The sequence below is a fragment of the Siphateles boraxobius genome, unplaced genomic scaffold (assembly GCF_051911475.1).
Source record: "Siphateles boraxobius isolate OS27281-9 unplaced genomic scaffold, OSU_SipBor_1 66, whole genome shotgun sequence".
Classification (NCBI taxonomy): Eukaryota; Metazoa; Chordata; class Actinopteri; order Cypriniformes; family Leuciscidae; genus Siphateles; species Siphateles boraxobius.
Window position 1 is genome coordinate 31,361,557 of NW_027509193.1, and position 24,769 is coordinate 31,386,325.

The 24,769-nt window shown below is 37.9% G+C and overlaps 2 protein-coding genes and 1 long non-coding RNA gene across 5 annotated transcripts in view; 2 read left to right on the plus strand and 1 right to left on the minus strand.

Moving 5' to 3' along the window:
* trim35-13 (tripartite motif containing 35-13) lies at nt 1-8,933 on the plus strand. 2 transcript variants are annotated; one of them, XM_077213562.1, is made up of 6 exons: nt 1-232; nt 3,860-3,955; nt 4,052-4,282; nt 4,364-4,386; nt 4,497-4,615; nt 6,622-8,933. In XM_077213562.1, exons 1-6 carry the CDS (start codon nt 23-25, stop codon nt 7,155-7,157), a joined length of 1,215 nt encoding a protein of 404 aa, XP_077069677.1. In that variant the 5' UTR covers nt 1-22; the 3' UTR covers nt 7,158-8,933. The 2 variants fall into 2 exon arrangements, with proteins under 2 accessions (XP_077069677.1, XP_077069676.1); XM_077213561.1 differs by lacking the exon at nt 1-232 and adding an exon at nt 1,446-2,489.
* On the minus strand, nt 8,456-21,697 carry slc27a1a (solute carrier family 27 member 1a). 2 transcript variants are annotated; one of them, XM_077213560.1, is made up of 14 exons: nt 21,488-21,665; nt 20,938-21,324; nt 20,611-20,778; nt 18,660-19,054; nt 18,417-18,581; nt 15,463-15,532; nt 15,287-15,378; nt 15,033-15,142; nt 12,107-12,316; nt 11,871-11,997; nt 11,375-11,512; nt 11,043-11,207; nt 10,786-10,932; nt 8,456-9,354 (listed from the first exon to the last, which is right to left on the minus strand). In XM_077213560.1, exons 3-14 carry the CDS (start codon nt 20,775-20,777, stop codon nt 9,197-9,199), a joined length of 1,944 nt encoding a protein of 647 aa, XP_077069675.1. In that variant the 5' UTR covers nt 20,778; nt 20,938-21,324; nt 21,488-21,665; the 3' UTR covers nt 8,456-9,196. The 2 variants fall into 2 exon arrangements, with proteins under 2 accessions (XP_077069675.1, XP_077069674.1); XM_077213559.1 differs by having other exon boundaries at nt 20,938-21,697.
* LOC143722260 (uncharacterized) overlaps nt 20,681-24,769 on the plus strand; it is a 10,111-nt gene continuing 6,022 nt past the window's right edge. Inside the window, exons 1-2 of the long non-coding RNA XR_013196858.1 lie at nt 20,681-20,787; nt 21,217-21,296. This is a non-coding gene — a long non-coding RNA (uncharacterized LOC143722260). The remainder of the gene's footprint in view (nt 20,788-21,216; nt 21,297-24,769) is intronic.

Sequence of the window (24,769 nt, forward strand, 5' to 3'; positions counted from 1 at the left end):
TCAGCTCATATCTAGAGAGAACATGGAGGTTAATTCACTTCTCTTAGAGGAAGACCCTTCTTGCTCCGCGTGTGGGGAGGTGTTCAGCGTTCCAATGGTCCTCTGCTGTATTTCATGCGGGTGCAGCTTCTGTGAAATTTGCTGTCAGCAGTTTTGGGAGACGCAGTGTCCCTTCTGCAGACAAGAGGCCACTGGATCCCATCTCAGAAAGTGCAGGGAGCAAAGAATAAAGGTATTAAATAAAGCACAGCTCAATGATAGAGAACTGATAAAAACGGCATCATATTCAAGCAATGCATGAAAATAACCAGTAATCAAAATGAATTATCTTGTGTAACCTGATCTTTTCATTAGCTCAATATATTTAGGAGGCCTTCAGCCCATTCCTCTCAGTATGTCAGCAACCACCAGCAGCAGTCATATTAAATTGTCTGAAGGGACTGTCTTTTTACATATTTTACTGGTAAACACAGTTCTATGAAAAAGTATTTTCCCCTTGATTGAATTTCTGAGTTTGTGCACATTAACATTGTATATGGTCAGATTTCATTATGGATTGTGGGAGTATATAGATGGTGAAAAAGTTACAAAGCCATTTCTAAGGGGCCGTTTACACAACACTGTTTTCAACAAAAATAGAAAGATTTCTATGCGTTTTGGCTGTTAATTTACACAACAGCTGTGTTTTGGGGGCCTGAAAATGCAAACTTTTGAAAACGGGTTTCAAAGTGAAAATTTTTGAAGAAGATATTGTTATCGCTCTCAATGTAAATTACAAAAACGTGAATTTGTGAAAACAGTGACGTCATATGCTTTACATGTACAGTCTATGTAGTGACATCACCAACTACTGGCCTGACATGAATAATACAGCGTTTTTAGTCGTTTTCACGGATCTGCATGGACAGGGATAATTTGACAAAGTTGTCGTCTGTACGTGAAAAAAGCAAAAACAAAACGTTTCCGTTTTTAGTACATCGTTTTTGTGTAAACATACCATAAGTCTTTAAAGGCTCCACTAAAGCACAGAGTCATATTATCCAAATGAATACGGCTTGGAATAGTTCATCTCTTAGTCACAAAGAAACTTAGAGGACATTCTAAAGATCTTCAAGCCTCTGCTTTTTATAAAAATTGCCAGTCAAAAACGATGGTAGTTGTGTGATAGTTTGGGAGGCATCAGGACCTAACCATCTTGGCTAGAAAGAGCGGAAAAAACTATGACTTATGAAAATTTTCCAGGAGAATAAAGCTGTCTGTCTGTAAACTAACACTGAAGCCCAGCCAGGTCGTGCTCCAAAACAATGATCCCAAAAGAAAATGATCCCTAAAATTTTTGAGAAGTCCCTTATTAAAACCCTAATGAAATGCCTGGGCAGGATCTGAAACACACAGTTCATGCTTGAACATTGAGCTGATGCCATTCTGCAAGGAGGAGTGGTCAAAATTCCTCCATATAAATAACTACAGGAAACATTTGGTTGCAGTTATTGCTGCTAATGTGGATGCAACCAGATATTGTTTACCTCCATTAGCAGCCATAATTTCAAATAGTGTTGAACGGATAGTGCTTTCTTTAATGAATGCATGAAAGATTTATCTCATTGTGTTGTTGTTCATGAAGGCTCGTGGAAGGGTCTTGGTTAAAGATCTAAAGACATTCTGTGTAAAATATGCAAAAATATAGACAATCAGACGGGGGCATAAACTTTTTCACAGCACTGAATACATTTTTTTCTAAGGTCGCTTCCATAGTCCAAGCTTCCGGACTGTTTTCTGTTCAGTTCTCCAGCCGTTTAATTTTATTTTTAAGAGGAGGCACACATCTTCTCGAATGGAATGAGAAAATCTTAACTTATTTCCTCTTGCGTCAGTGCCAGGGTCAAATCGTTCTCCAGGAGCTTGATGTTACATAATGTGATGTTCAGGCATTCATCAGAAGATATCATGTGCCAGCCTAAATCTCACTCGGTGATGTAAACTCTGAGTGAATACTGGAGCCAATCAGAAGACATATCTCCCAAGGGCAATCTTATGTGGGAGGGGAGGCATAGTACCCCCTTGTGACCCAACTGGGCAATGAAGGGCTCAAAGGAGCAATGGCCACCATGCAATCATATCTTGCAGATGACCTGTCGTGCCCCATCTGTGGAAATATCCTGCAAAAGCCTGTAGTGCTGTTTTGCAGACATCGCTTTTGCAAACTTTGCCTTGAGAACCTGTGGAATGGAGGAGGATCTTGCGAATGCCCGCTTTGCTGTCAGCCGTCATCTATGGGGGAGCTCATAGTCAACACCATGCTTGAGAAGACCTGTGAGGGCTTTCTGGAGCGCTGCAAAAACAACCCTCTTGCATGCAAGGAGCATGGTGAGACCTTGACCCTTTTTTGTTTGGAGGATCTGGAACCCACTTGTTGCAAATGCAAGTCGTCAGCCAACCACCATGGTCACAGGTTATATCCCTTAAATGAAGCTTCACACGACTGTAAGGTATGTCTACCTACATACAGTTTCATGGTCGTCTGCATCTATGTTTGACATTTGTTTACAGGCAATGTTGATTCCAATGTAGATCTTCAATAATTGGACTGTCAAATCAAGGACAAGAGGGGAAACCAAAAATATTTTATGAGACAATAAAATAACCATTTGCACAACCGTCCTTTCTCTTTAGGCCCTCAGAAATTGTTATTTATGGATTCTTGGCTGGGTTCATTATCAGACTATTAATAGTGGTAAGTTCATGCTAGGGATGAGGCCTCCTGGTAGGGATGAAACCAGATGCCCATGTGCTCAGTTTAGAGTTGATGAAAGTATACACTCATATCTCCTCAAAATAATCTAAAAAACTTTTAAGGTCAAGACCAAGTACGTATTAGGACCCTTTTATCACCCCACACTTAAAGGAAAGCAAGATATTATGATATCTTGTTTCACTTATTGTATTAACTTTCTTCAATAATTGCAACTTCAAATTCTTTTATTAACAGGTAAAGCTTCATATTATGGGAAGACTGCCAGCAACATCTTGTTTTGATGTCAAAACCCCATTCTAATTTGCACCCTGCATACAACCATGGGCTTGCCAGATTTTGGACATTTGGCACGAGTGCTCTGTAAAAGAATGAGTATGTGCGCAAGTGCGTAGTCTTCCTTGCATAATATAATGTTTTTAATCGTTTTCGTGGATCTGTGTGAATGGGGATGGTTTTTAATAATTTTGTCATCTGTACAAAAAAAAAAAACGTTTCCGTTTTTAGTACATCTTTGTGGTCTAAACGTACCCTTAGTTAGTACTTGGATAGGACTGGCAATCCATCAAGGGTGTTTTGCTGGGATAGGCTCCAGCACCACCACAACCCTACATAAGACAAGCAATTTGGAAAATGAATGGATGGTTGAACAGTTGCAACTTTATATCTCAAAATTATGCTTGAAAACTGTAGCTTCTCATAATTCTAGTCCCATCTGGGCTATAATTCATCCTTGGTCAGGACTATTAACTCTGTTGCTTGAATCCTTTTCAAACTTCCAGGTTTTGAAAACAGAAGTAAACTATAGGGTAAATGTCTTTAGACAGGGTAAACTTCTCCACTGTTGCATTTCCATATAATGCAAAAGTAACAGTATAATGTTATAAATGTACATTAAATAATGAAAAAGTTGTATAGATTAGAAGTTACAGCATTAATGTGTCACAGGTTGTGACAAGGGCCCATTCTTCTTTAATTCTGCCATTGTTTTAAGTTCAAAAATGTTTGGGCCTCTCTAAATGAATAAATGATCAGGTGTGTTTCAATATGGGCACATCTAGTAATTACTATTTCTTTCTGTGTTATCGTTTTATTCACTCTTTATAGGAAGAACTCAAAAATGCTTTGAAACCCCTTCAGGAAAAGCTGAAGCTTTTCCGAAATGCAAAACTCACTTGTGAGCAAACAATAGAGCATATTAAGGTATTTTCGCATTGAATTTGCTTTAAGCATTTAAGCAAACAATTATAGAAGGAGATATGAAGTCAGAAAAAGTAAATGATAACCTTCTAATTACAGAGTCAGGCCGAGAACACAGAGAGGCAGATACGAGAGGAGTTCGAGACGCTGCACCAGTTTCTGCGAGATGAGGAAGCATCCAGACTTTCCATGCTCAAGCAAGAGAATGATCAGAAGAGGCAGATGATGAATGATAAGATTGAAGATTTGGAGAATGACATCACTTCACTTAGCAACACTATAAGAATCATTGAACAGGAGATGAGATCTCAGGATATACCATTCCTCAAGGTGAACATTCGTAAAGGAATTATAGAAACACAACACATACAATTCACTTTTGTAATCTGCTTACCTTTTTATTTCATGTAGAATTATAAGGACACTATAAAGAGGTAAAAAAGCCTTTCTCCGTTATCAATTTCATTTAAACTTTTCCATCCAAGTAAGTATAATTTTCTCTGTGACCTAGACCCAGAATAACTCTGTATTCTTTTATTGACAGTACATGGCGGGTTCCCCAGGATCCAGAGATGATAAGAGGTTCACTGCTTGATATTGCCAAACACCTGGGCTCATTAAAGTTTAAAGTCTGGGAGAGAATGAAGGAAATCATTCAATATAGTGAGTATATTCTGTATCTTAGCCCCTAAAGGGACATGGTAATGAAAAAAAATATATTTTTTATATATTATATATTTCCTCGCAATATGTTTGCGTTCCCCTGAGAAACTTTGTGAGTTGAGTTCTTTTGCAAGTGAACGCAAAGTTTCTAGGGGAACTCGAAAGTTTTTGTGAGGGAACGCCAAGTTTTATGGGGTATTCAAAATCACCATATCACCATGTCCCTTTAGGGCCTCCGTATTTCTCATTTCTCCCATAGACATAATAAATACATAGACGCCCTGTTGGCTGCTGGAGCGTACGTCAACGGCGCCGCCATATTGCGGAGGGCAACTTTCTCATACTTCTCATAGCGAGAATTGAGAAAAATGCCTGTTTCGTGTGCTGCTTGGGGCTGGACAAATCGCCACACAATTGAAAACAGGTCTCGAGGAATTATCTTTCACAAGCAAGATTGAACATTTGTTTCTGGTTGTATTTGGTCATGATATAATTAGAAATAGTAACGTCCAGAGGAGAAAAGCCGCGAAATTTAAAAATTCTACTGTTATTGTGTCACGAAATGTAGTTTTAATAGTATTTCAGTCGACAATGTAGTTGTTTAAAGCTCAAATATGTGGTTTATTTATAAAGATAGCGCCTATTTAAAAATTTGATCTGACGGTCTCGGAGTAAGATCCAGGGCTCAGCGCGCGCTCAGCGCTCTCATGTACCCCGCCTGGAACAGCCTTACCTCGGCTAGTGCTTCTGACGTTTGCCGCTGGCTCTGATGTCTCTAGTCTTATTAATTATATCTTCACAATTCTTATCCAAGAATAAAAAGCCAGATAGCCTACATGACAAGCCGGAGCTTTGACAATTCCTTATTTAAAAAAAAATGTTTTATAAATCTGTCTAACTATCGAGATTTCTAATAAATAGAGATGGAACTTTTTGTACACCACGTATACGTTTATCAAATTAAAATCAAAAATTACAATTACATTTGTATACAAACCACTGAAATCAGTTGATAAATGTTATTATCTTTTTTGTTTTTATCCAGAAAAACCGCAGCTCACCGTTTACTTGCATTTGATTACAGTGCAGTCTTGCCCTCCGCAAAATGGCGGACGCGTTGACGTATCGCAGCAACGTTCCAAAGCGGCCAATAGGGCGTCTATGTATTCATTATGTCTATGATTTCTCCGTAAATTTTTTTTGTATATCTCACTTGTAAAGAAGTTGCACCATTATATAAATAAAACATAATATTGCACCTTAGTGCATTTGCGAGTTCGGCCATAATTTTTTATTTTTTTTCCATTTTGGACCATACCACGTCCAGGAAGTGGGCCGTCAAAACCCACTTCCCTACAAATGTCATTCACATTACTGTAATGCAATAAATAAATAAATAAATGAACAAAAGCACAGCTAAATTGTAAAATGTTTGTTGTTAAAAAAAATAGTCAAATTCATGATGATTTTAATAGAAAAATGGGAAAGTGGTTTAATTATCATGAAAATAATAATAATAATGTTACAATGCAAAAAACAAACTATTAATTAAAGAATATTACTTTTTCATGCACTGTTCTAATTTTGAGAGTCTGTCTTTTCAGACTAGTGGAAAAAAACCCAAAATACAGATTTAAGTGTTTATTTTATAACACTAAATTTGCGGTTATTTGCGTCTCTAGATTTTAATTACACAACATATATTTCTCCTGCACTGATCCAGAAATCTCAACTTCAGCAGCACCAAACTTAACAGTTTTATTCTTATCTATATTCTAAAGGTTTTTACAAAGTTTTTTCCCATTTTTTTCATATATAATTTACCGGATTTAACATTTCCTAAAATGTAATGCATCTTTTCATCAATTGTTATAGTAAATCAGTCAACTGGGGAAGTATAGTGACATTTATTTTTTTACCTAGAGTAAATGATCCAGTGATTTTAAATAATTTTGCTTTCTCAGCAACATTAGCATTTCACCTTTCAAACAATTGCTTTGTTTCAGCTCCAGTGACCCTTGATCCGAACACCGCGGCAAGCTGCTTCCTCCTGTCAGAGGATCTGACAACATTACAGTGCTGTTCCCAGACGTTTAAACTCCCAGAAAACCCTGAGCGTTTCAATGTTGGCGCAGAGGTGCTGGCCCATGAGGGCTTCAGCTCGGGACGATACAGCTGGGACGTGGAGGTCAAAAACAACACCTACTGGGTCATTGGAGTTGCAAGCGCATCCATCAGCCGAAAGGGAAAGCACGTGCTGACCCCCGCAGAGGGATTCTGGACCATTAGACTACGAAACGGAGAGTATAAAGCTTGTACTGCCCCATGGTCCCCTCTCACTATGACTCAGGAGCCGCAGGTGGTCAGAGTGGTTCTGGACATGAACAGGTCCAGGGTGACTTTCTATGACCCACGAGAGAGGACGCCATTATTCACCTACATGGACATCATCACACCGAGAGCATTCCCATACTTCTGCAGTGCCTGTAAGGAACACCCACTGAAAGTGTTGCCAGCGTGGATCTCTATTAAGACAGACTGATGTGAAGAAGGTCTCTCTCAGCATTTCTCTCTCAACATCTCAACTCTCGTGTTACAGTACATGTGTTGTGTGCGGGTCAGCTACGGAAATAACCTCCAGTTCCACATGTTTTGAATTTTAAAAACCTGATAGATGATCTGAACAACACTGTGAATCTCCCCAAAACTGTCATAAAATGTTTATGACAGGACTTTTTTTTTTCTTCAGGAAATCAAATTCCTGGAATCAAAAAAACAAAACAAAAAACATGATTTCAGGAAAATATGATAATATTGTAAATAATCCAACACCAGCGGTTAACACTTCATCATAGTGTGGCGGTATTGCACCTTATCACTTGCTTGTCCACTTTCAACTACTTCCAGAGGTAGTCAGAAACGCATTCGATCGGATTGCTTTCATAGTGTCGACCGCCTGCTCTCCGCAAACTGACCCAATGCGTAAACATTATAGGAAGTGCGCTAGCCAGACGGATTGCAACTTTGTGGGCTAAAGATCCAAGTTTGGTTTGAAGATTAAAAAAACGTACCAAGCACAATATTCTCTCATCATTCCTGATTTCTAACACGCACTCACAGGTCATATGTAAATTGCATGAGCTTATTTTGTCCATTAGATCGAAAGATTTAAAAAAGCCCATACATTTACTCACTCTTAGACCCTCTCCTCAAAGAAAGGATTAAAACACCAGGTGTAAATGAGTATAGTGCCTTTCTCGTCTACTTGTGATCCATTCAACCAAATTGCATCTTAATACCAGGTGTAAACAGGGCCACTGTCTACCCTCACCCGGAAAAAGGTTCACTCGCCACTGTGGGATTTTTTGGATTTGGTAAAAGGTGTTAGAAACCCCAGTCTGCAGGAAATGCCATTAAATCAGTTTTGTGCGCTTTATTTGGACAGTTAGTCTCTGTTTCCCTAGTCTCATATTTTGAGTGTGATAAACTGACTGATAGCAAACAAAATTTCTATAGATATCTATTGTTATTGTGAGTACTTTGGCCACAAAGGAAATATGACATTGTGACAGGCCTAATAATAAATATTATTTCAATTTAACCCATACAACAAAGATTTAAGATTAATGTCAGGACATTAAAATCAGAAATGGGGAGAGTAGTGAAAACCTGATATTGTGACAGCCCAATATATTTATATTACTTCCAACATATTTATTTATTTATTTTTTAAATGAGCAATTTTAAATTTTAAATATATATACCCTTTCCTTTCTTTGTGAGATTCAACAAAAATAAATGTCGATGTCAGGTCATTAGCATCAGAAAAGAGAAGTGAAATGCAGTAAAATTTTTTATTTATTCACTTAGATTGCAGTAGATTCATGTGATTACACTGTTTTAGTTTTTCAAAACGTCTTTGTTCATGTATCAGTGACAGGCCATTCATCTTGTCATATTACACAAGAGTAAAGCTCGAGGAGGTAAAATCTAAGGCACTTTATTTCGGCTGTTTACAAACACACTGTATTATTCAGCTCTCTAAAAGTCACTTTGGAGTTAGGCAATTTTAACAATGTTTAAGTAGTAAAAATCTCAATTTTGTTAATGTACACTAATCATCATTCAGGCTCAAAATGCATTTAACTTGCTGGTTTGTAGTCGTATAAGTCTAAATTCAAAGCCAAACATCCTAGTGGAGTTTCATCTTTCATCCCTTTGGCTTTGTGTTGTTGTTTTGGTTGTTAAATTGGGAGTGCACATGTATTTCATCACCTGTCAATGTCAACTAAGAATAACACATTAACAGAATAATTCACTCTTTCTGTCCCATCTATTGCATATTAGATAATTAGTTTGTCATTGTCAAGATACAGCTTGTGCTTTCTAGTAGACTACCAAATTGAAGAAACCTCTTCAAATGCAATACTATAAATTTGAAGAATGTAAAGGCAAAAGAAGTGTCTACATGCTAGCAGAACTAAGCGACAGTGGTTTCTGTCGCAGTATTGCGGTAACACTGCGCGCGGTCACATGTTAGAAGAGGACCAGGTAGGTTCAGGCTACCTTCTCTTCTTCGTTTCAAAGGGATATCCTGCCTTCTTCAAAAGCACTGTACAGCTCTTCGTTCACAAGCTCGTAACGGCCTGCTCTGGAGTTCAGAAAGTAGATCTGGTCAGTTGTGAGCCGTGGATCGTATCCTTCCCTCTGCAATCTGGTCTTTTGAATTTTAAATGTTCCTGTGAAAGGGTAAGAGTAGGAAATCAATTCATAGCATACACACCATTTTTGAAATATTTGAGAAAAACAATGGGTTTTTATCAATCAGATTATCCATCATTTTAATCATAAGGCCATTGTGGCCAGTTAGATTCAAAATATTTTTAAAAAATCACTAGAAATCTAGTTTAAATAAATAAACACAATCCACAATTATATTTAATAATTTATATAATGCTTACCAATAGCAAAACATAGTAATTAACAAAAATAATACAATTTTTATTAAAACATTTTAAATTTCGGTGAACATTTTTGATTGATGCTGCAAACAGATTGCTAAATCAGTTCTTCAAATTATTTTAAACGCACAGTTTAAACTGATTCAATCAATTTAATTTGATTGAATCAAAACTAATCAACTCTAACGTTATGTTTGCAAGTGAAGGTCTCATATTTTTTAAAAATGTAATAAGCCAATAAATTGATATATTACACATTAATATGGAAGCTTGTTTCCAACACCGTAATTAAAAGAAACTAATTGCAACTATTTACCTAGCAATTCTGACTTTCTTTTTCTCAGAATCAAAAGTTTATATCTCAAAATTGCGAGAAAGTCCAAATTAAAAAGAATAACTTTCAAATGTGAGTCATAATTGAGATAACTCACAAATTTGAGAAAAAGAGTCCCAGATTATGAGAAAACTCAAAAATGTGAGAAAAATCTTCCTAAATTATAAGCTAATAACTCACAAATGTGAGGAAAAGAGTCCCAAATTGAGATAACTTGCAAATGTGAGAAAAAAAAAGTTCAAATGGTAAGATAAAAAGTCACAGTAAACTTTTTTTTTTTCGGGGCAGAAACAAGCCTCAGCATCACTTTATTTTACAGTCTTTGTTATATTGGTTACATGTTATTACTATAGTAATAACAGTAAATTATGTGTAATTGCAAGCAACTAACCATAAACCTAACCCTAACCCCAATTATATAGTAAATAGATGTAGTTAATTGATATTACTCAGTACTTAAATGTATGATTACACTGTAGCAATGACACCTTAAAATAAAGTCTAACCCAAGCCTTCACGCATTAACCCTTTCACAAAAATGTAATGGTCCCCAGAATATTTTGTTTTATAAATATCTGCAATATATCAGAAGAAAGAACATAGCCTCTGCTTTTAAACCAAAAAAATAATTTTTTATCAACACTTGAATGTGGGCAAGTTTCATAAAAAAAGCCAAATTTTTCGAAAATCAAGAAAATCAGTGAAAACATGGAAAGCCGAAAAATTCCGTCAATGGCAGGGAACGAGTTAATCATTGTGCTATTCACAAAGTTGCTTAGCTTTACATCTCTAGAAAAACTACAGTGTGCATATATGGCAAAATAAACAATACATTGCCAATCCAGGGAGTGTGATTTTTGGGGATCTTTCCTCACCTGTGGTATCTACACATGGGGAGATGCGTAGAAATATTGGCCGTGCGTATGGAGGAAGAGCTTGCTGAACTTCTCTCAGGAAAGAATTACAGTTAAAGCTTCCTGTTGAGTCAGCGATGGCAGCCATTCCAGCTTTTCCCTCCACACCTATACAAAAACACAAGTGTTTACATGTGTATATGGGGACACCAGAGGATTACATTTTGGAATTATGGGTCCTTGGAAATTTAGGACAAAAGCTGCTTTGTCTGTCTTACCTGGTACGTTTACTCCAAACACTGCTACATCAATCTGTCCCAAAAGGCTGCTCAGTGTTCCTTCCACTTCAGTAGTGGAGACGTTCTCACCTTTCCAACGAAACGTGTCACCACTCCGGTCCCGGAAGTACATGTATCCAAGCTCATCCATAACTAAAACATCACCTGAGAGACATCGTTCCAACAAAATAAGTTTACTGAGTAGTGAATGTTATATTGTGGTTGCATTTGTGAGTTTTGTCTTGCAGTCTAAAACCATCCACAATATTTACAACCACGCTGTCAGAAAATATTAGACACTGCCACTACTTTGCAGTGTGTTAAAGGTGCACCTGAGAGATAAGCGGAGTCATTTTTCCTGAATACATTGTAGGCGATCTTCTTCCTGGTGGCATCCTGACTAGCGTATCCATCAAACCGGCGCAGAGGATCTTGCTGATTAATTCTCCCCACCAACAGCCCAGGCTCTCCTGTGAGCGGAAGACAAAACATGAAGAGAAAAAAACAATGATACGGGGCACAAAAGACATCTGTGAGAGGAGAATGACTATTAATTCATTTAGATTAATTGTTACAGTTTATTGCAGTAAAATGCCAACAACTTTTTACTTGATAAGTGTGCGTGAGCCATCTTTATTTAAAATGCATGCCATTTGCTTTGATATTTTTATGTAATGCAATATTCATAGATCTTAAAGTGTCCAAATACATATTGAGGCCACCGTATATCAGACTATCAGACCAGATCTAAAATTGATGTAAAACCTACCACATGACCACGTTCGGCAAACATTTAAATCAAACAAGAGTTTTCGGCTCTGAACGCACCAGGTCGGCAAGGCACACACAGTCCCTGCTTGTCTCGAACCAGTTCCATGGTTTCCTCATTCACTTTCACCAGTCGGATGGGGTACACATTAGGAAGAATGCGACTGTTAAACCCACAAGCTCCAACCTGCCATGTTGAGAGTGAGATTTTAACCATTCGTTTAACTGTTACAAATGACAAAATTCATCAGTCATTCCAAAATTGAACATTCTCAAAAAAAAAAATTATATCTGACCTTGCCATCCATATTGGCAATGCTGCAGTTGCACTCGGTGGCTCCATAGAACTCGCCAATCTGTTTTACTCCAAAGCGCTCCACGAAGGCCTCCCACACGCTCGGCCGCAGCCCGTTCCCCACAGCCAAACGCACCCGGTGCTGTCGCTCAGTGGGCCGCACAGGCTGGGACAGCAAGTAACGGCAAATCTCGCCTATGTACTGCACAACCTGGAAGAGAGGGAACAAAACAGACTGTTGTGAGAGTAAGAACGACACTCTTGTATTTATTAGTGAATTTATTCACTCATAACACTGAATCATTAAAGATGCTTGTAAGTGACATCATGTTCCGGGATATAGTCATTTATTTAAAAGCGCATTAACTCTTTCCCAGGCATTGACAGAATGGGGGGAGGGGGGGGGGGGGCGGCTTCTGAAAGATATTCCGTGGGCCATGAAACTTTTGTGAAAGCAAACAAAAATGCTGGTGCTGGCTCATAACTCAAAAAAAAAATGGGAAAAGGTTAAAAATACCCTTCATATAAACAATGACTTCATTAAACATCAAAATCTATTTTATTATAGAATTAGAAAATATACGGCCAGCATGCCCCAAATAAATACCATTTCATTTCAGGTTAATTCAGTGTCAAATGGGCAAGTTAGAGAAAACATTGATTTTCATGATTCAAAGCAACTTTTCACTTTTTCTTGTTTTGAAAAAGTTGTGAACCTGTCTCAACCTGACACGTCACATCCACAGAGAGTTGGCTGAACATCTGATGCATGTGGCACATGAAATTTCGAAGTCAATATCTGATCTGGCTGAATTCTACAGGATTTCCGGGAGACGTTCTTTAACGGTCCACCTGTAGCTAAAACCGCTGTGACCCTCATAGAAGGAGAAAGCTGTTGAGTTTCCAACTATGACAATGAGGTGCATATCAGGATCAACTAAACACTGAATTTTCAAAAGTATGTGAAGTAACAGCGTGGACTCTTTAAAAGAAGTCCAAGAGTTTTGGTTGAGGCACTTAGGCCGCATTTACATTACATGGTTCAAGTGTCCCAATTCAGATTTTTTTCCTCCCATGTTGCACAGATTAGACGTAACCCATGAACGTGTAAGCAGGAAAAAAGCACATGGATTCCAATATTGTCAGATCAGTGTCAGGCCTTATTTATGTGTGGATATAAATCTGATATGAATCGCATACGAGCGTTTACGTCTGCCATGCAGGCGGACAGATCAGATTTTGTCGTACATCATTGAAAAAGCAACAGTGACGATTGACGCACCAACCACAGTGATTACAACAGCGATCATTTCTAGATTCCCCCAGGCTGCAACTAGGGCTTTAAGACCTTTTTAAGATGGTGCGGAAAGCAAAAGCTTGTATAATCATTTTGTCTTTGTCCATTGCAAATCACACCGTTTTTACCTCCTTTTAAGCCTAAGCTTGTCAGGGTCACTTCATCTAGCTTGGGTTGTTTCGCCAAGTGCATAGTGTAAATGGAGATATCAGATATAGGAAGAGTATTATTTTCTAAGCCTGGCCAACCCTTTGCAAGAACTTGGAAGGATCCCGGAGTGATCTAATTTTATTAGTTGTGCGCCCTCTCACATCAATTATGGAAGTTCAGGTAAAGTATTTAACCGACAAGCGGATATTAGCAGCATATGTCTGTAAACATGAAAGAAAAGACGCTGACATCGCAGCTGGTCAATTCATTCTTGTGTTCGGTTCTCTCAAACTGCTTGTTGCCAATAAAAAGTGGAAAGATATGCTTCAAGCAGATGTTTGCACAACGTTCTTGAATGAATGATCTATGGTCTATTATTGATATCGACTCTACATTTTGACCCCTAAACATGATGCTAAAACAAAACGAACTGTGATTGGTTGCATTTCATGTCAATCAGAAGGCCTCTGGGCGGTCCTTGACCAGTGAAAGCTGCTATAGTGTCCAGATCTTCTGCAGTTAGTCTGAAGAACTGGCTACATGTGACTATGTACACTCAGATGTAAGGGAATATGAATTACGCAAAGCAAATTTTTGTTGAAAATGGTATATAGGCTTTTAAAGCAACACCAAGGAACTTTTCCTCTGCGGTCGCCCTACAGGTTGCAAGCGGAATTGTCCATTACCGCTGTCATAAATAATTCAGCCTACCGCAGCCTACTGTCGCAAGCGCACGCTCGCTGTTTATCCAGCACCGGCTTTGGAATCAACAATGGCCACAGACAAGGTAGAGTATGAAGCATGAATGAAAGACATCACAAACGAAGAAAAACTATGTATGCCGTTAAGCAGTCGAATTTTGTAGTTCCGGTTACTACCCGAAACCCGAAGTTACATAGTGCCAGTAAAAGCGATACAGACCACCTCAGGCCATGGCAGCGAGTCATTTAACCTATTGTAAGTCGATGTACCATCACAAGGGTCTTGGAAATATATTATGAAGGTTGAAAAACTACATAGTGTTACTTTGAAAAGACCATATGAAACTATTGCAAATGTTACATTTTCAAATGATCCTCATCTTAGGCCTTCTTAGGGGGCATTTACACAAACTTTTTATGCATTTTGGCCGTTCATTTGGATGACAACGGTGTTGTGGGGGGCTGAAAACGCAAACCTTTGAAAATGGGGTTTAAAGTGCAAGTTTTTGAAAACGTTACCGCTACCATCTCTGTGTAAACTACAAATTTGTAAACTACAAAAACTACGAATTTGTGACGGTGAAGTCACAACGCATGCGTATTATGTGTTCAGTCTAGAGGTGCGTAGTGTCTTTACAAAGTGACATGGCATGAATAATACAACAGTTTTAGTCGTTTTCATGGATCCGTGTGATATGGGATAGTTTTGACTATGGTGTCGTCTGTATGTGCAAATGCACCCTTATTTGCCATTAATGACCCAATTGTAAGTGACTTACAGTGCAGTTATGTTTGATACAGTCTTCCCAGAAGCGACTTGCTGAGAACTTCTTCTTGACCACCACAGTTATACCGTGAATCAGACACTGGCCCACACCCATAATATTACCTGTTAATGAGTAAATCCAACAGATGTTGAGCTATTTGTGAAATCTGCAACAGTATGTTTAATTTGAAACCAACAATATCTAACAGCTTAAAACTTATTCATTGAAATACATAGGGCAACATGTCTGTGATATGCACAACACACCTGCTGAGTGGTAGAGAGGTAAACAGTCATAGATGATGTCGTCTGGCCGCATACGAAAAGAATGGTACCCAAAAGCAGCAATCCTGTAATACCTAGGAAATAGAAGTAGTTTAATAAAAGCTTGTTTCATTTCTAAGGAAAGCTGTACGATTGTGACGTGGCTGCGAGCAGGTTACCGACTGTGCACCACTATAGCAGCTTTAGGGAGTCCAGTGGTGCCAGAAGTGTAGATATAGAACAAATGATCTGTATGAGAAAAGGAAAACATGATGAGACATGGGTGATGCTTGGACCACTAGTTTAATGGTAACTGTCCAGTGTGAAGTGCATTATTCAGCAAGGGTGCATTCATTTGATTAAAAGTGACAGCAAAGACATTTATAATGTTACAAATAATTATTTTCAATTTTAATAATATTTCACAATATTACGTTATAACGACTTGTGTAATAGACAATCCACCATCTTTGTAATGAATAGGCTAGTCTGAGGATGAATACAATCAAGAAGTGGAATACAATCTTATTGCTAGGGAGGACATCAAACATATACTTTACACATTAATAACTGACAAAAAACACAAGTAGTAGCCCTCAGGATAAACAGATGGACAAGGTTTACACATCATTCTAATATCTGCCCTAAAGCCTGTCCTTCATATGGACTCAAAACCAATTGTCTAGAAGTTTTTTGTTTTTTTAACTCACCTCCATAAAAACTTCCATAATGCCCCACAACACAAACTTTTGCTACAAAGACATTTATAATGTTACAAATAATTATTTTCAATTTTAATAATATTTCACAATATTACTGTTTTTACTGTATATTTTGATCAAATAAATGCCGCCTTAGCGAGCATAAGATATTTAAAAAAAAAAACATTTTTGAAAACTTTTGAATGATAGTTTGTTTAGAAACAATTTTGGGTACTTTTTAAAAATAATTTAATAATAACATTATTTAATCAATATTTTTATTATTTGGTTAATTATTTATAATCCTTTACAATGCAATTAGATATCTGAAAAACTTGAAATAAAGTAACCTTTATTTAAGTAGCCTTAAAGGTGCAGTGTGTGATTTTTAGCGGCTTCTAGGGGTGAGATTTTGCAACCAACAAAAGTTATGCTGGCCGACAGGAAAAGACGTCATCATCCAGTTAAGCAATCTTTACAAAGTTTTTTTTTACAAAGATAAATTAAGAAATGATATTTACTTTATAATTGCGAATATTATTGTTACTTGTTCATCATTTTGTCAGTGTTCTATTCGCTGACTTTAGCTACTTTCCTTGCACGAAGAACAACATAGTAACGAAACGTGTTTGTCCGTTTAGGGCTACTGTAGAAACATGTCGGCGCATTTCAATGTAAGGGGACCCGCGGTGTATGTAGATAGAAATGGCTCATTATAAGGTAATAGAAACATAACGGTTCGTTATATAAGGTCTTTATACACCACTGAAAACATAGTTATGTATATGATGTTGCATTTCTGTCAACAGATCCCCCTAAATATTCCACAATGCACCTTTAAATAAAGCATATTGGCATAAAAGAAACACACTGACATTTTAGCTTTTGCCTTTAGTATTGAAAATTGTATTGACAATTGTGAAATTTCATTATTAATATCAACAACATAAATTTTTATACGATGGCATTCCTAGTGCACAATATACATAGCTACTACATTGGATATTCTGTGTTGGCTATGCTGAACGTAGTAAAAATACATTATTCTGATATTCCTAAATATTTCTTTACCTATATTTTCTGCCCTTTCTTTCTCGTTCTCAATCACACGCTTGTCTTCAAAAAGATTATCGTCTCTTATCATCAAAAGAGCTTTTAACAGAACCGAAGACCACTTGATTAATCACCATCACTTCACAAGAGTGGAAACCATTTATTTGAGCTAATATATCTCAAATTAATTTGCTACTCTAAGTTGTGTCTGATGCAGGGCTATTACACACAAAAAACAACCCCACTGCCAGCAGCACAATATGAAGTGTTCTTATAACGACTTGTGTAATAGACAATCCACCATCTTTGTAATGAATAGGCTAGTCTGAGGATGAATACAATCAAGAAGTGGAATACAATCTTATTGCTAGGGAGGACATCAAACATATACTTTACACATTAATAACTGACAAAAACACAAGTAGTAGCCCTCAGGATAAACAGATTGACAAGGTTTACACATCATTCTAATATCTGCCCTAAAGCCTGTCCTTCATATGGACTCAAAACCAATTGTCTAGAAGTTTTTTGTTTTTTTAACTCACCTCCAAAAAAACTTCCATAATGCCCCACAACACAAACTTTTGCTACAAAACTGCAGCAGCAGAGATCATAAAAGCACAAGATGTGACAAGCACAAGACAGCGCTCACATAACAACAACCTAAACCCATAAAATAAATTAAAACTTTCCACATGCAAACTTAGGCCCTGTTTACACTTGGTATTAAGATGCGTTTTGGTCGATCGGATCACAAGTAGATGAGAGAGACACATCCTTTTTTACACCTGGTGTTTTAATCCGACTCTTTTGTTCACTTTCAATCACTTCTTTCCTGATTTATTCGAGGGGAGGGTCTATGGGCGTTTTTTTTTTAGATCTTTCAATCTAATGGACAAAAATAAACTGAGACAATTTACATATGATCACGACCAGCGAAAACAGAAAACCATATGAAGAGCATCAGCTTTCATTTCTGTTCTGACCCAACTTGGGTCTTCAGCCGACAAAGTTTAAATCCCCTCTGGCTAGTGCGCTTATATTATAATGTTTACTCATCAGGTCAGTAGGCCGAGAGCAGGCGTCTTTTCCGGCTGTTCGAAAGCATTCAACAACATGAGCGTTTACACTACGAAAGCAATCCGGTCTAATGTGTTTTCGACTACCTCTGGAAGTGGTTGAAAGTGGACAAGCTCAAAACATTTTAGACCCCGTTTACATCTGTATTTGGCGTCGTCCACTTGTAATCGACCAAAACGCATCTTAATACCAGGAGTAAACAGGGCCTTAGACTCCTCCAAGAGCCGTATCCGACCCATGGTCTACGTGTTAGACACCTCTGCTCTACAAGTAAACCCTCGTAATACTGTGAATCTCACCGTTGAAGCCCTTGGACACAGTGCATGGTGGTGGGTGCCGAGGGGCAGATGCCAGAATGGAGTCAAGGGGTTGACATTTCAGAGCGGCCATCTGGTCTGGACTGAGGTCTCCCGTGCTGAACCGCACCATCGTCTCACTCAAGGAAGAGCTCACTTCAGACAGGGCTACATACACGCAGTGAGGCAAGTGCATTTAGTTGCATGGTCGTGATCAAAGAGTCAAAGAGAAGGTTTTCGACTCACCGTCTGCTAGCTCTGCTCCAAACACCATCCCTCGGGATGCTGACACACCCACGCAGTGCAGGAGCGAATCCTTTCGGAGGTTGAAGTTAATGAGCGCAGCCTCCACACCTACTTTGGCCAGGCCAAGCCAGAGCGCCACTTGGAGCGGCCGGCTCTCCATGAAGAGCGCCACCACATCTCCTGAACGCCAACCCTGGCTCAGTGCCCAATGGGCCACAGCATTGGAGATCTGATCTAACTGGCAGAAAGTCCACGTTTCTCCAGTGGCTTCATACACGAGCGCAGGCTTGTCTGGGTGTTTAGCCACGGTTTGTGCAAAGATAGAGGGTATGGTGTTTCTGTGACGGATATGATGCCATAGCGCCAGTTTGACCCTCAGCAGCACATAAAGCCCACTGATGGACAAGAGGAATAATCAGTTATTTACACCTGCTGAAAATACTACATGTGAAGCATTAGTCACTTTTTTTTAATCTTTTGTAGCTCTCATTTGAATATTCATTCCTTAATATGTGCACCGCCAGATCCATTGTTAATTAAGTTGCTGTCACGTTTAACGTTGTTCAGCAAATTTTCATTGGCGAAATCCAGTCATTTTCAAAAGGAATCAAAGTATTTCCCCATGAAAATTCTGCAACAAGTACAAATTGGAGTCGTCACATTGGTTTGAAAGTGACTTCTGTGTGAGTTATGCTTCATACAACACTACACTATTGAAATTAGACAACATCAATAAAAAAGAAAATACACTTTATTTCCCTTAAAATATTTCTACCGTGACTGCCCCTTACAGCCGTTCTCACAAGTCTCATAACCAAATGAAAATTCGGGAATGAGATAGGAAAGCTCCAGTAGAAGGGATCAGATTTGACAACAAACAGTTGGCATGAAGGGACGTTTCGACAGACTTTATTTTCAATGTGATGTATTTCTGAGTGAAACTGCTGTTGAAAAAAAGAAAAGAAATGAAAAGGACGGGGCTTGATATTATCCATTAGTTGTTGTTTGGATTGTGAACGATGAGTGTGTGAATAGTCATTTGATTTCATGCCGACTTTCAATTTTGAAGTTTCACAGGAAAAAACTGGTTTCATAGAGATTTGGTAGACACGATAAAGATACAGTTCTAAAAATTGTTCTAAATAAAAAAACAATAGCAAAGTCCACACCACTACTATAACAATAACGGCACAGAGAAACAATATAGTTGGAATCCCTTTCAGAATGATTTTATCCAGCTGATGAACAATAAAACATTGACAGCCAATCAGAATCAATCCTTCTTTGAGCTCGAGGATGTGATGCAATGCCATTGTGCGCTGGTGTGGATGCTAATATTGTTATAGTTATCTTTCTTGATGTAAAAAGGCATTGAATAATGACAGTAATCAATTTTTTTGGGCGAACTATTCCCTAAAGTTGGAATAAGAGGCGGTTGTAAGAGGCGAAGTTTCAGCAGCCTTTTTTTTTCTTTTTTTTTAAATACTGCAGTATTTATAATAAATTATCCATACTCCATGCATCATTACTTTTTAAATTAATGTGTCATCTTTAGTCAAAATAACTTCCCATCCCTCTTGATCTCGTCATCTCTTCTCTGCTGATGTGTTTACTGGCGAAAGGGTGAGACCTGTCACTCACATGAGATCCACCAATAGCACACCACAACCATCCAATCAATTGCTGATGAACAAAATAAAGTCCTGTCCTACTTTTTTTCTTGTTCGAGAAGCAGTTTCACTCGGATTTATAAAACAACAGGGAAGAAAATAGCTACTATCTCTAACTTCCGTTTCATGCCGAATTTAGTTTAAACATTACAAAGTATTTTTTGTAAACATGCACAGATGAAAAGATCACAATAATTTAGAAAAAAGATTTTCCATTTCATGTTGACTTTAACTTTTTAGAAAGCAGAATTTGTATGATATCCAAAATATCAGTCACTCACTTGATGTCCCTTTTAGCCGTACGAACAACCACATAGAGGTACCGCCAGCCTCCTGTTCCTAAGTAAACCCCCAGACCTGCTGCAATGCTCCAGGACCAAGAAGCCCCAAACAGACGGAGCAGGCCCAGAGAACCGAAGGACAGGGAGCCACTCGCCACATAGTGCATCCTGAAACAGGTACATGATGCAGCACATCACTTTTCAACAGTTTTTAAACACAGCAGCGATTGGAAGTCATCACTTAACATATAAAGTTAGTTATGACATACTGTCTACTGATTGTTTATGATGGTATCATAAAACAATAAAACAGTCATGAAAACTTACCTATGGTAGACAAATATAGTTCAGCCAGCCCTGATCTGTCAAGACATGGGACGACCTTGCTGTGCAGTTAGAGGTTGACTGACCACAGTTATGTCCAAACTAGACCCCTGTGAAAGTTAACACGAGCGTCCGAGCACACAGAGGAGGGGGAACTTGCTATGGTAACGTTGGTCCGTTATGCTGAAGTACACTACTCGGGAAATACTTTCACTTCATGTGCAGCACGTTTCTGACAAAATATGTGTTCACTAACATCCACCGGCTGTTTGCACTTTGCAGGCAGCAACATGTCATGAAGCCGGAGTTGGTGAGAAAGCTTTTCAAAATGGCTGAAAGAGGCTGTTTTTCACAATAAAAGTGTAAATCGTCGTGTTCTCGTCACTGATGCTGTTAAAATGTAATGTTTTATTATTATTATTTATCATTACGTACTCAAATAACACATACACTCTGGTAATTCTGTTACTTTAGATATATAAAAAAATCAAGTCATGCACGTTTTTTTTTAACAGGTGACATCACTGTAACTTTCATGGATTGCCATACTTACTGCTGAATGAATACACAGACATTTGCAAACCTCAAAAACCTAACCCTGTTACCAATTTATCGCCAAGTACTAAAGTTACCTACTTTGATACCTATTGTACACACACACACACACACACACACACACACACACACACACACACACACACACACACACACACACACACACACACACACACTGTAACGGTCACTTTGTGTTTTAAGGCAATCTGAGTTAAACTGAGAACTGCGCATGTGCGTAGAGTGTCAGTTAGATTTTGACAAGAGAGTGAGGAGAGGAGATAACCGCTCTGCCGACTCTCTTTGTATTCTTTCTTTTATTTCCTTTTTCTATTGTGACCAGAGTTGGATGTTTGTTTTTGTGTAGCCTACTTTTTGTCGCTCGATCCCCATGTAATCGGACGAGTGTGACGTTTGAGTGGTTTTATTAAACGCGGGGGAAATACGACAACTCTCGTCTCTCGTGCATCTTTTCATCCGACATCTAATGTTTTTTCTCTCAGGGCAACATCTCAACTTTGCGTTACAACACACACACACACACACACACACACACACACACACACACACACACACACACACACACACACACACACACACACACTGGCTGTTGTAGGCCTATCAGCCTATACAAATATTTTTAATAAAGCATATCCTATCCATTAAACGTATCATATGATTGTAGATGTTTTACCTCTGACATTATTTTTGTAGGGGCTCTCGTATTTTTCCTAGTCAATATATTTCTTTGCTTCATCCATTTACTATGGGGTCTTAAATTAAACTGAGAGGGGTCATCGCACTTACGTATTGTTGTCCTACTGTTAGTTTAACTGCTTATATTGTTCTCATTTGTAAGTCGCTTTGGATAAAAGCGTCTGCTAAATGAATAAATGTACGTAATGTAATGTAAATGTCTTTGGTTGTAACTATAGTATTTTGATGGTTACTATGATAACTGGTAAAAAAAAGTATAACTATAAGGTCAACCCTTGTGAAAAAGAAGTAGGCTACAATTTAACAAACATTGAAATTGTACTGCCTGATGTACTGACAAGCATTTATTGTAAACTAAAATACGTTAATTTCATTTCTATTCAAACGTGTTGTGAATTTAAATACTTTTTTATTTACACATTTGCAATGATGTAGTTAAACTATTGTAATGTCATTTCATGTACAGTGGTGGCCAAAATTATTAGAAAACCTGACAGATCTGAAAATATTGACTTTTTTTGCCTCCAAAATCATTTAATTTCATACTATTCATGAAACATGCAGATAGTTGCTATGAGCACAACAAATATCAGATGAAGTGAGTCGTACTGTTTTTATATCCAGTTTTACCTTTAATATTTGGAATGTCCATCTTTTGCAGCAATTACACCAGCACACCTCTCTGGCATAGTGTCAATATATTTCCTGAGAATGTCAACACTAATGGTATCCCATACCTTCTGCAACTGAAGCCAAAGGCTTTCCTTTGAATGTACAATAGATCTGTCCTGTCCAGTTATTTTCCAACTCGCCCCAAATTTGCTCGATGGGGTTGATGTCCGGTCTTTGACGGGACCAGTCCAACATTTTCAATGATCCAGCAATAGTTTGAAGAATGTTTAGGGTCATTTTTCTCTTGGAAAATAACAACTTAAATATGCCAAGTGTTCTAATAATTATTTTGCTGACCACTGTATGTGCTTTAGTATGTTAGTCAACACATTCAAATAAGTGTACTTTAAAGGGGACCTATTATGCCCCTTTTGACAAGATGTAAAATAAGTCTCTGATGTTCCCAGAGTGTGTATGTGAAGTTTTAGCTCAAAATACCCAACAGATATTTTTTTACAGCATGTTTAAATTGTCACTTTTTGAGGCTAAGAAAAACGCACCGTTTTAGTGTGTATCCCTTTAAATGCAAATGAGCAGCTGCCGCCGGCCCAGAGGGCGGAGTCTCACGAGCTCGCAGGACGTGTCAGGACAATCTCTCATCCCACGGAATGATAATATCAAAAACATAAACGGAACTCTCAGTAGCCCTGTTGATTTCGACCCGGAGTCGGACAATAATGCCCACAGAGGAAGATAATATATGCTGTATGGAGATTGGACAGGTATAGTCTAGTTTAATTACGGTTATAACTTTTTCCATCTACAATAATAATGAAACGCTTGGCCGAAGGCCGAACGCGGTGTTTCACATATTTCCATTTATTTTGCCAATATTTTCACCATTGCATTTAATTAAATAGTAAAAATATGTTTTTTTACTATTTTGTCTTGCTTTTCAGAGAAAAAAAAATCTAATTGCAAAAATACAATTTATTTAACACTGAATTGTTTTTAACATTCCAGCAGATATTATTTAAACAAAGCACAATATAACTTAAAATAAATAAATTAGTAAAATAAAAAATATATTTTTAATTTTCCTAGTCCCCCTTCTTGAATAGCCTATAGGCCTATAACTGACTGCTGAAAGAATGTACTGTAACTAAAAAAGTGCATTGAAAAGTGCAAAAAAAATGTGGATGAACCCACAACAAATGAATAACTGTCCTAGACATAAGCTTACTTTTGCAGTTTACAAACACTTTATCGTGGGCGTTGACAGGTTTGCATGGATTGCCTCAGATCATTTCAATATAGCGTGCGCTCTCCGTGGCGATTAGCAGATAAGGAGTTGCCATGAGAACGACTGACATCTCTCTCTTTTCATACAGATTAGATTACATAAACAGAGAATATTTGTTTTCGTTTTGAATTAGATCATTTAAAAGTAGACAATTAAATGATTATAAAGATATATTGCCTTTGTGACTAGCATTGGCTGAGTTTTGTTTAAGTTTAGAGACGTGCTCCAGAAAAAAAGTGAACGGAGACGGAGGGGCAGAAAGCACACTGCCAATCTTTATTTTACAAAAGCACAGTTTTGTTTCGATTGTAAGTGGACACAAGTAGACATTTAACAGTTTATTTTTTCATATTTCTTAAGTTTGCATTTAAGTGACCATAAATGACAGAGTATTTAAGTCTATTTTGCTGCTATGTGAAAAAAATCCAGCAAAACGCGGCGGCGCGTTTGTCAACTACAGAGGGTTAAAAGACGCTTTAGTGCTGCAAGTAAGGGTACAACGTCTGCCACAGATGCATCTGATGTGCTTCTCTTTTGTTATCTGCTCAAAGGGGACATGTTTGCAGCATTTATAAAGCGCGCACCTCTCACTACGCTGGTTACTATTTGATCGCGTCATCAAAAACGTCATTGTTCGGTCAAATTTATTCG